The sequence below is a fragment of the Charadrius vociferus genome, unplaced genomic scaffold (genome assembly GCF_000708025.1).
Source record: "Charadrius vociferus isolate BGI_N301 unplaced genomic scaffold, ASM70802v2 scaffold320, whole genome shotgun sequence".
Taxonomy (NCBI): Eukaryota; Metazoa; Chordata; class Aves; order Charadriiformes; family Charadriidae; genus Charadrius; species Charadrius vociferus.
This window is the reverse complement of record NW_009646501.1, coordinates 2,382,875-2,393,378: the sequence shown is the minus strand read 5'-3', so window position 1 is coordinate 2,393,378 and position 10,504 is coordinate 2,382,875. Positions and strand designations below refer to the sequence as shown.

General features: G+C 58.8%; 1 protein-coding gene across 1 annotated transcript in view; it reads right to left on the bottom strand.

Moving 5' to 3' along the window:
• Positions 1-103: 103 nt before the first annotated feature.
• The window catches only part of PLCG1 (phospholipase C, gamma 1), a 27,376-nt gene continuing 16,975 nt past the window's right edge, over positions 104-10,504 (bottom strand). Inside the window, exons 17-32 of the mRNA XM_009883636.1 lie at positions 10,311-10,504; positions 9,729-9,848; positions 9,258-9,438; positions 8,838-8,915; positions 8,290-8,393; positions 7,948-8,044; positions 7,750-7,819; positions 6,802-6,959; positions 6,155-6,251; positions 5,481-5,705; positions 4,172-4,320; positions 2,178-2,292; positions 1,842-2,003; positions 1,453-1,541; positions 693-880; positions 104-321 (exon numbers count right to left, since the gene is read on the bottom strand). The exon at positions 10,311-10,504 is cut by the window's right edge and continues 6 nt beyond it. Of these exons, the coding sequence (XP_009881938.1) occupies positions 279-321; positions 693-880; positions 1,453-1,541; positions 1,842-2,003; positions 2,178-2,292; positions 4,172-4,320; positions 5,481-5,705; positions 6,155-6,251; positions 6,802-6,959; positions 7,750-7,819; positions 7,948-8,044; positions 8,290-8,393; positions 8,838-8,915; positions 9,258-9,438; positions 9,729-9,848; positions 10,311-10,504 (2,070 nt within the window). The 3' untranslated portion in view covers positions 104-278. The remainder of the gene's footprint in view (positions 322-692; positions 881-1,452; positions 1,542-1,841; positions 2,004-2,177; positions 2,293-4,171; positions 4,321-5,480; positions 5,706-6,154; positions 6,252-6,801; positions 6,960-7,749; positions 7,820-7,947; positions 8,045-8,289; positions 8,394-8,837; positions 8,916-9,257; positions 9,439-9,728; positions 9,849-10,310) is intronic.

Here is a 10,504-nt window from a genome sequence, read left to right as displayed (position 1 = left end):
CGGGCGGGCTGTACGCACCCATGCGCTTCGTTAAGGGCTTAGTGGTGAAGGTTGGTGGGTGTATGGGGTTGGTTAGGGCTTTTTTTTTTGTTGGTTTCCCGCCCCCCCCCAATATTTTTTATTTTTTTTTTTTAGTTCTCCACTGGAACACACTTCAGCAGAGAAACTGGAAAAGCTGCCTGAAAGTAGGCCATAGCAGTGCCGTTTCCATAGAAACCAGTTCACAGCGTGCCGTGAGATTCACAAGCACTGGAGGTGCTTTCGCCCGCCGAGATGGGCTACAGCCGGTTGTCCCCGTTGACCCGGGTCCTCCGCAGTACCCTGCAGGGGGGCACAGAGAGAGGGGACACAGCTCAGACCGACCAAGGCATGACCAAGGGCAGCGCTCCCGTGTCAAAAGCCGCCCTCCCGGAGGAAAGTGGGGGCTCAGCGAGTCCCCCCATCCTGCGGGAAAGTGCCACTAGCTGCAGGGTGGCAGCTCCTTGTCCCACCCTACTCCCGCAGCCCCTAAAGCGGCGACTCCCCCAAGGACCGGCAGAACTTTCATGCTGAAATTTAGGCTTTCCACGCAGCAAACGAGGCTGCAGCTCTGCTCTGGGTCAGTGGGAGGCTGTGTTTATCAGCCTGCACCAAGGAGACTAAATGCTGGGGGTCATCTCATGCTGGGAAGAGCTCGGCCAGCAGCGGCATACCTTCGCTCCCGGCTCTCAAAGTGGTCAGCTAGCTGCTCCTGTGACACACGGAAATCCTCAAAGGGCTGCTGGTACCGCGACTCAAAGGATCCCTCCCTGCCCCTGCTCGCCAGCAGCTGAGTGGAAGCATCCCCTGCTCGTTCCCGTAGGGCTGAAGCACTGAAGAGGTTTATTTCGCCATTCTCCTGCTTGGATTAGAAGAAAAATATATAGTAATGGGGATTTCGAAGCGTATGTCTCGTAGCAAAGGCTGCTGCAGGGACCCGCTGCCCCGCGAGCTGCCCCGCAGGGTGCACAGGGCTCCTGGGGGTTTGCAACGTGCAGCTGCTCTGTCCTTAACAAATATCGCTGGCTCCCTCCAACATCACTTTAAATGAAGAAATAAAAGAAACATCTGTCTCTGAAAGAGCTCTGCCCTCCGCTTATGCCAAGGCGGATGGCCCCGGGCCAGCCGGGCTCCGTGATACTGAGCTGTAACTCCCCCGGAGCGCAGATGGAACTGGGACGGAGCAAATCCGCCTCCTTCGGCTTTTGCTGAAGGGGTATCTGGGCAAGTCACACGCAGCCCAGGCAGGACCCCGACGGAAACGCCCCCGGCTCGCTGCAGGAGGGTGAGCCCAGTGCTCGCCATCCCACCAGCCCTCCGCGCAGCACTGGAAACGCAGCCGTCCCGCAGGCGCTCTCAGGCCAGGCAACCCTGAGCTGCACAGAGCCGTGCCGCTGCGGGGACGAGCGGAGCAGGACACTCTCGTGTCCTTACCTTGCTAGGGAAAATGTCTATCTTGACGAGCAAGGAAGCCAGCTCCAGGTTCTCGCTGTAGTTGTTCTTCAGGGGCACAGCTCGGAAACCTACAGCAGAGACAGCCCAGGCATCACTCCCGGCACCGGCAGTGACGTGTCAGTCCCCCGGCACAGAACTCAAGGGGCTCTTCTCCGCTCCCCCCCCAATGGCTGTTGGCCCCAAGGGATGTTAGCAAATGGCTTCTTGCTTCCTTCAACTGGTTGGGCATGGGGACAGGAGGGACTGTGCCAGCCGGGGGACTGACAGCGTCCTCCCATGAAACTCAGCGTCTCCCTGGCTATCGGTGCAATTAGCAAACTGGTGAGGACCACCATGACACCCCCTCCTCTCTTCCCCGAGCGCTGTACCTGTCTTCAAGCCTTTCACCAGGAAGGTGGCCTGAGCCAGGAAGTTCTCGTCGCTGAACATGTCCTCCTCGTACACCACGAAGCGCAGGAAGGCAAAGTCGGGGTTGCTGACCTGAAAGTGGAACTGCTTCGGGGTCCAGAGAGGGTTCAGGCCGTTGTCCGCTAGTCAGAAAACCCTGGTGTCAATGGCAGCCCCCGCCGAGCCCTGTGCCCCCCTGCTGCCCCCACAGCTGATGCTGAGCTCAGGGAGAGCCCCAGCCCGGGGCCGGGCTTCGCTCACACCATGGCCAGGAGTGGTGCTGCATCCCTCTCCCGTCCCTTTGCGAACCCACTCACCCACGATCTCGGTTTTCTGCTTGGCGTTGTCATACTCAGCCCCGGACACCTCCACCTCCACGAAAGGACAAACGATTCCCCTCCCGTTTTTGGGAAGGTGCCGGGCGCCCAGGACCTGGGCAGAGACCAGGAGAGACTTGGTAAGAGATGGGAGCAAAGGAAAAAAACGGACTTGTTTGCATAGCAAGACATTTTCTTTCCAAATAAATCACCCTGGCTCTGCTAATTGGAGACTGAAGAGGAACTGACAGCCAGCCCAGCCCAACCTGCCTCTTGGAGAAAAACAGCTCCCACCCCTGGAAGCTGCTGCGGTGTTACCGATCACCAGTTTGACGCGTTAGCCCTAAAAAAAGGCAGCTGAACTGCCCCAGGTTCCTGTCTGCCACCTGCACAGCCAGGCCTGGGGCCACCGCATCCCTGGGGCCACCGCATCCCTGGGGCCACCGCATCCCTCCGTTCCCTGCCTGCAGGGCTATGCTGGACACCCCCTTCTTCAACCAAACTTCTCAGCCCTCCTGCCTTGGCCTGAGGATGAGAAGGAGCAGCTCTCTGCTGCTGCTCTGCCTCCTGTTCGTAGCACAGTCTGTGCTCAACTCAAATGACAACCTGCTTCCTTGCAGGAGAAAGAAATCCCAGCTCCCTCTTGCCAGTGGCCATATGTCGCTCCAGTGTGCTGTCGGCACGCTGCTGTTGCAGGGGAAGGACGCGCTGCCAACGCTGGATCATGTGCTTTGAGTCATGCTGGGCTCGAGACGGCTTCTCCGTCCGTGAAAGCTGGCTTTGGTGGGGACATCGGGCAGTTTTGCCAGAGGACAGAAGGCTGAGCCCGTCTCTTAAAGGAGACGGTGACAGGCCACAGCACAGTGACTCGACACCTGGTGCTTGCAGCTGCATCCCGGGATGCAGGAATAGTTTGGAAAACAGATGGTGCAGGGAAACAGTGCCAGGGATTTTTAAGGATACGGTGGATACAGGGTCAATGGTGCGGATGGGACATGATGGGGTGTGCTCACTGAGAAGGGCTGTGGCGGTCTTAGGTGGGATCACTCTGGAACACAGGTGGCCTCAGAGGAGCTGCAGTTTGTGTGTGTTGTCAGAAACCTGTGAGCACCTGAAGACAGGGTCTCCGCTGCCTCCTCCTCCTCAGGGACTTGCAAAGGAGACTGCCGACCCACAGCTCAGCTCCGAGACCACGGTACAGGCTGGTGGGACAGCCGCTGGTCGAAACGTGACAGCCATCTGGTTTGGCACAGCCACAGCCTTCCCATCCCTCCAGGAGCTTTGTCTGGCGAGCTGTCCCATCCCCCTGCAGAGCCTCTGCTGCGCAGCTCTGTGAGCTGACAGGGGAAGGGTCCAGCTCCAGAACCGCCATCCGGCAAGAAAAAGACTCACCGAGCACCTGCAGTCCATCCTCTGGTATCCCCCTACCAGCAGTCCCCCCCTCCTCTTATCATCACCAGCTATGCGACGTAGAAATGGGCTGAAAAGTCCGCTCCAACCTTGAGCGTCTTCCCAAGAGGGGCCGTGAGCAATGGGACATGGAAACATGGAGCCCAGAGCAAATGAGCGACAAGGAGGGGACAAGGCACAGCTCCTCTGTTAGCCTGTTGGGAGCCATCCTGTCCTCAGGTAGTCCCGGTCAAGCTCTGGGGACAGGGATGCCACCTCTGTGGCTCGTGGATGCCCCCTGCCGGCACGGAGCCCTGGGCGGGAGGGGGCCCGGGGGAGCACCCAAGGATGCTCCTGCTGCTCCTCTGCAGGCACCCGGGGAGCTCGGCGACGCTTCCCTCAGCAGCACCCACAGGTCTCCCCTCCAGCGAGGGCTCTCCAAGCCTGTGCTGCAGGACAGCTCTTAGGCCGGGGCTGAGGGCTTTGGTGAGGAGCAACTGCAGACAGAGGCCAGGAACCCACAAAACCCATTCTATCACCCCAAGCTTGGTATAACCACCTGGATCTGACCCTCTCTTCCTCCCACGCAGGGAGGAGGTACTGACCTCAATGGAGATGGAGAGCGGCTCAACCCCCCGCAGCGTGCTCTTGTCGAAGGGGTCGAAGATGTCATCCCGCATGTTGGTGGGCTGCAAGACGTACCCACACTGGCCGCTGGACATGAACAAGGCCTGGTTCATCTGCATGGGCTTGTCTGGAGAGCACAGGCAGGAGATGGAGGGAGGAGACCCTGTGCCCTTTCCATAAGCCAGATCACCTGGGTTATTGGTGCCTCGTGCGAAGGAAGCCCTTAGCAGGGGGGACCTGGCCCATCCCTTGGCAATGCCTCGTGTGCCACGGCCTCACTGCAGCCCGTGCACGTGCTGGGGACGTGGGGTGACTTTCTCACGTGCACCCTGCCCGACTACCCAGTGCTCCATGGCTCACCCCCTTCTTTTCCTCCCTCTCCTTTCAGCTTTCCTTGTGCTGACTCTAGCATTACTTTTTACTGGGACATGTAGTGACAGGATGAGGGGGAATGGCTATAAACTGGAAGAGGGCAGGTTTAGATTAAACATTAGGAGGAAGTTTTTCACTGTGAGGGTGGTGAGGCACTGGCACAGGTTGCCCAGAGAGGTTGTTGAGGCCCCATCCCTGGAGGTGTTCAAGGCCAGGCTGGACGTGGCCTTGGGCAACCTGCTCTAGTTGGAGGTGGCCCTGCCCATGGCAGGGAGGTTGGAACTTGATGATCTTTAAGGTCCTTTCCAACCTAAACCATTCTATGATTCTATGATTTGCCAAACCACCCTTTGAGATGGCCGAATTCATGAAAGGAATGAAGAAGCCAGTGGGGAAAAAAAAAAAAAGGCAGGCACTTTTCTGGTGGGTTGGTGAGCTGAATGGGTCGCAGCAGGGTTTGGCAAGGGCCAGGGAAAGGGGAAGGCTGGACTGCAGGGCAGGAGCTGGGGAAAGGGTGAGCAGAGCAGCGAGCTTGACTCAGACCCTGCAACCTGCTGGTGTCCCAAGGCTGGGGTTGCACCGTCCCCTTTGGTTCCTCCCCTGCCTGCCACCAGGGACCTCGGGGAAACTCCCTGCTTCGTCTCCCTTTCATCTTGTCCTCGTGGCACCACAACCTCCCGGCTCAGCCCAGCTCCCCGGGTCAATCCATCCCCCTGGAGCACATTTTCCCTGTGGCAACCACACGCCTGGACATGGACACCAGGTCTCACTCCCTGCAGAGCTCCTCCTAGACCCAGAGCCCCTTCTAGACGCCCCGTTTGCCAGGACCAGGCTAGCAGGGGTGCAGGCAGGTGGCTGGGAGGAGGCACCGGGTACTCCGGGAACATGCCCACCTTCCCTGCCTGCTGCCCTCACCTGGGGTCTGGAAATTGAGCGCTACCAGTTGGCTGCCGCAGATCCACATGGGCAGGGGGTCGTAGTTGGAGGAGTCGAGGCGCTGGCCCTTGGGGTAGATGCGGGAGAGCTGCAGGCGGTTGTACTGCAGGAACTTCTTGCCTTTGATCTTGTTGACGTACTTTTCCGCCTTGGTCTCGGGGAAGGAGGACATATCTCGGTAACAGGCCCTCTCTGTGCCGATCTCTGGGAAGAGACAACACCGTGTAAGCCAGGAGCACATTCCCTTTCAACCACCCCGGGCCCCTTCCTAACACCATCCTCTCCTCCCCTGGCTCGGCCACCACCAGGTTGTGCAGACCCGGCTCTGCCCCGGTGGGCATTTCCTGGGTGCCCAACACCGATGGCCGAAAGCATCGAAGCCGCTCTTCGTGACCGGGCATAATGCTCCTCAGCCCCACTCCCTCAGCAGCTGCTCTGGATGGTGACCATTCCCAGCAACAGAGGGATGGGGAAAGGAACTTCCACCCTCCAGAGAAGCACATTTCCAGAGCTTCAATGTAAGCTGGTTCCAACTTGCTTTGGACACCTGCTCTGTGCTGACACCTAACCAAAGCAGCACATCGGGAGACACCACGGGGTCTGTAACACCATGGTGACTGCCTGTGGTGGCCACCAGACTGGCAGATGCTCACTGTCTTCATCGAAGGGCACAGGTCGGCAGTAGACCACCAGCTCTGAAAGCTCCAGGGCAATCTTCTTTCTTCTCTCCATCATCTTCCCTTCAGAGAGCTGCCAAGAGAGAGAGAGGTGTCAGGGCCAGGTGGGAGCAGTAGCGCTGGACAACCCACCTCACCAACTATGGTCAATGGCAGTGCTGGCCTGGTGTGGCTGCTCCTGCCCACACTGTGGGAACCACTAGAAGGTCTGCATGGGGGGACATCACAAAAACATTCATTGGAAGGGCCATTGGTGGGTCCCATCTCCCATCTGGAGCAGGACTGGCACTGGTATCAGTGCAGGACAACTGTGGCCTTGTAGCTGAGCCTTGCCACCCTCCATGGATGGAGATCCCCTACCTCCCACGGCGGCAGCACCCTCCCAATAGACCAATCTTTTCAGATGTCCAGCCTGAACCTTATAAGCAACAATGCGTGGCCACCACCCCTTGCTATATTGTCAAAGATGACTCTGTCTTTATCATCTATGTAGCTGCTCTGCCAGTTGTCGCACACTGCCATCTCACCACCTCTCCCACCACCCTCCACCTGCTCCTCAGCTCCTGGGAAACCCAGGACTTGGCAAGGAGGTGTCTCCCTTGCCAAGGGCTCTCCAGACTCACCCGTGCGTCAGCCGTCTGGGCTGCCTCCCGGATCTTCTTCACCCAGTCCAGCAGGTCTTCGTGCGTGTCAGCTGCCACATCAAGGGACAAGCGTGACACCGAGGCCATGCTAATGGAGAAGACGAAGAGGCGGTTGTTCTTCCCCTCAGGGCGGATGGCTGTGTGGGAAGAGGGAGCAGACAGCAAGGTCACAAGCAGATGCTGAGCCAAGTCCTTCACACCATAGAGGGAGGAAGGGAGAGGACAGACACTGAGGGACTCTCATGGCTGCCCCGGGTCTCTCCAGCTAAGAGGAGAAGCTCCCATTTCTAGTCACTGGAGGCAACAGAGGGAGCCCAGGAAGCGATAGGTGAGGATGCGGAGTGTATCCTGAGGGGGCTGAGAAACCTCATGGGGCCCCTGTAATGCCCTCTTCCTCCCATTCCTGCACCTTCTTCGCTCTGTGCCCTGAAGTGCCCTGGTGGGAACAGCCACCTGGAGCACAACGTCCTCTGGGGAGCAGAGGGACAGCGGGGAGCTGCAGGCTGGACCCACATCGGCCAGCACCCAGGAGGCCCAGAGCCTGGACCACATGTATGTGAAGTAGGACAAATCCTTACAGAAAAGAAGGCGCCTACACAAGCGGTCTGAGCTCCTTGCCCATGGGGTGGCTGCTCCCCGAGAACAAGTTCAAGGTGTGCTGGAGTGGCTCCTCGGCACGACCCCGGGTACTCCTCGGTTGTACTCAGGCTGCAGGGACACACCTGAGCCCCACACCCCGAGGAACCCTCTGTGCCGGCAGCAGCAGCAGAGTGTGCCACCGCACGGCAAGCGCACACCACAGACATGCATGCAGTCGTGGCAGGCACAGGGGTGCCTAGAGACAGATGGAGACCAAAGCCCTTCAGCCCAGAAGACCCGCAAACAGCTCTAACACCCTCCACTCCTCCATCCCACCCTGGCACTCACCTATCTGGCAGGAGGGCACGTCCAGGACACCTCCAAGCAGGTCTCCCAGGGGGCTGTTCTCATCCAGCTGCTGCTGGGAATGAAGCACAGGCAGGATGGTGCTGGGCACGGCGCTGGGCAGCGCAGCCGAGCGTGGGGGGCTGCGCACACAGGGTCCTCCCCACCACCCCTCCTTGCTCCGTTCAGCCACACGCTCACCTCCCGCTCTGGCTCCAGGCTGCTGGGACCAGTAATTTCCTCTACGTAGTTGGAAGGGAACCACAGCTGCTTCTTGCCGCCATAATCTCCTCTCCACCTGGAAGAGAGGGAAGGGGCAGCATCAGCACCCACCACAGGATCCCGAGCATCCTGACTCAGGGGTCACGGGTGACAGGCAGCTCCTCCATCATCTACTTTTTAGGGTTGATGAGGCTTTGGGGCAGTGCAGCTTGTGGGCAATCCCCAAACGGACCCAACCCTAGAGGGGACACACCTTTGTGTGGACGGTGACACCAAGGTTTGTGTCCCTGAAGGGAAAAAAGAGGCTCAGGACCAACTCACCAGCCTCCTTCCTGTTTCTCCACATTCTGGATGATGGCGTTTTTGGTGAAGGTGAGTTCGTCCTCCCGCTGTGCCTTGTAGTCGAACAGGGCTTTGACTGCGCACTGCAATGAGGAGGGATCCCGTGAGGCCGGGCAGTGGACGGACACATGGACAACAAGCCCACGGGATGAAGGACGTGTTTGCTGGGGGGGCTGTGAGGCACGTGGTGCTCAGGCAGCACCCAACCCTGCTGCCAGAGGCTGCCAGACCCTAGTGACTCTTGCAGAACAAATCAAGGTCCCCCGTCTATGCCAAACCAGAGGTCACAAGTCTGGTATGGCCCTGCAAAGGCACGTTCCTTTGGGCCAGAGCCACTGATGGGTTTAGTTTGGAAAGTTCAGAAGAAGAGGCAGCCCAGCCTGGGAACCTGCAGGCTCAGCTTAGAGCGTGTCTCCCTGCACGGTCTAGAAATGAGTGTGCAAAATAACACAGCTCTTGGAAAATAAAGAGACACCCGCTAAACCCTCAGGCCCTGCAGGTTGTTTCACGCCAAGCAGTGAGTGTACCTTGAAGGTGGGCATGGGGTTGGCTTCCACGTAGAACCCGGGGTGGCGTCCTTCATAAAGGGCTCCGTAGTCCGGCTCCTGTGGAAGCAAAGGGCCAGTGGTGACAACTGTGGCTTTGCAGAACAGGGCCCCTACTTTGGGGGAGGTAGGGAGAACTCCCCAGAGAAGGCACAAAACCAAAGATGATGCTGCACACAGCAAACAGAGGCCTGAGCCCACACTCCCTGCTGGCCTTGCTCAGAGGGACAGCAATAAATCTCACTCAAGCCAATAGGTGTTTCCAACAGGGCACGAAGCCCCAAGAGCTGTGGACTGTGAAGCACAGCGATGGCTCCCACAACACCATTTCAAGGCACCAGCTCAAAACAGACGTGTCCATCATCCTTTGGCTTAGCTCTTCCAATGGCCACCCACACTCACCGCTGTCCCTATCTTCTCCAGCGTCTCCTCGTTGATGGGGTACCTCAGCTTCATCTTGCGGTACAGTGGGTGCTTTTCATAGTAGCTGATCAAGTCCACCAGGCTCTCGAACTCGGAGTTGCCGAGCAGCACGGTCTGGCCCTCCTGCTGCACTCGGCAGTGTTTGATCTTCCCTTCTGCCCTGGCAGATGGAAAGACACAGAGAAGCTGCTTGGCACCTGGCAAGAGAGGGTCTCTGCCAAAACAAAGACACCCCAGCCAAAGGTGCCCCTGGGCTGGCTGCTGAGCGCAGTCATCTCCCATCAGGAGATGATGGGAGGAGGAGCGGGGTCCTAAAGGCTCTCAAGGGGCTGCAAGGTTTACCCAGAGCCACCCAGGAGAGAGAAGAGCTCTGGGAGGGCTCACGGCCCCTCTCCTGCTCTTTCACGCACTGCGGCATCCCAGCCCACCACCCTTGTTCCCGGGACGCACCGGAAGGAGATGGCGTAGGAGCTGGGCTCGCTCCTCTTGCGCACCAGGAAGGCTCCGTCGCGTGGGACCCTCATCAGCATGTGCTCGGCTTGGGCCCGCGTGAGGTTGGCGTGGTACCACCTGTCAGGAAAGACAGATCACTGTGCACAGGTCTCTGTACATCCAGCTCATCCCACACCTCTGCCACGCCACACGGCCTCCCCTCCAGCCCATGAAAGGCTGCCTGAATCCTCTAAAGGAAGACAGGGAGCAGAGATCATCATATATGTAACACTGCAACTGGGTTGTCTTCTCCTCTCTGTGGGACAGGCAGGAACAGAGCAATTTGGTGTCATGCGGCACGGGCAAGGGCATCCCGACCAAGCCTGGTACCTCCTTTCTTTGCACTGACCTACCAAGACAACCAGCTCCATCAACAGCGAAGCTGGCCAGCACGGATGCTGTGACACAGAGAGCTCCACGGGGAGCAAGTGCAGACCAGAGAGCCCCAGCAAGGAAGGATGGGCTGCAGCAAGACATGGTTTCCCATGGGGTCCCAGCTGCCCAGAGCACACGACTCTCCCTCCCCAAACACGCACTCACTCTTTGCTCTCATGGGCATTGGTCTGCGGCACCGGCTCCGTCAGCCTCATCTCAAACTCATTGCACCTCAGCGGCACCTCCTGGTAGTGGGTGATGAGGTCGTAGAGGCTGTCAAACACCAGGTTGTCCGTCAGGAAGAACTTGGGGCTGCCAGCATCCTGCCGGGAGTGGATCCGGCAGTGCTGCACCTTCCC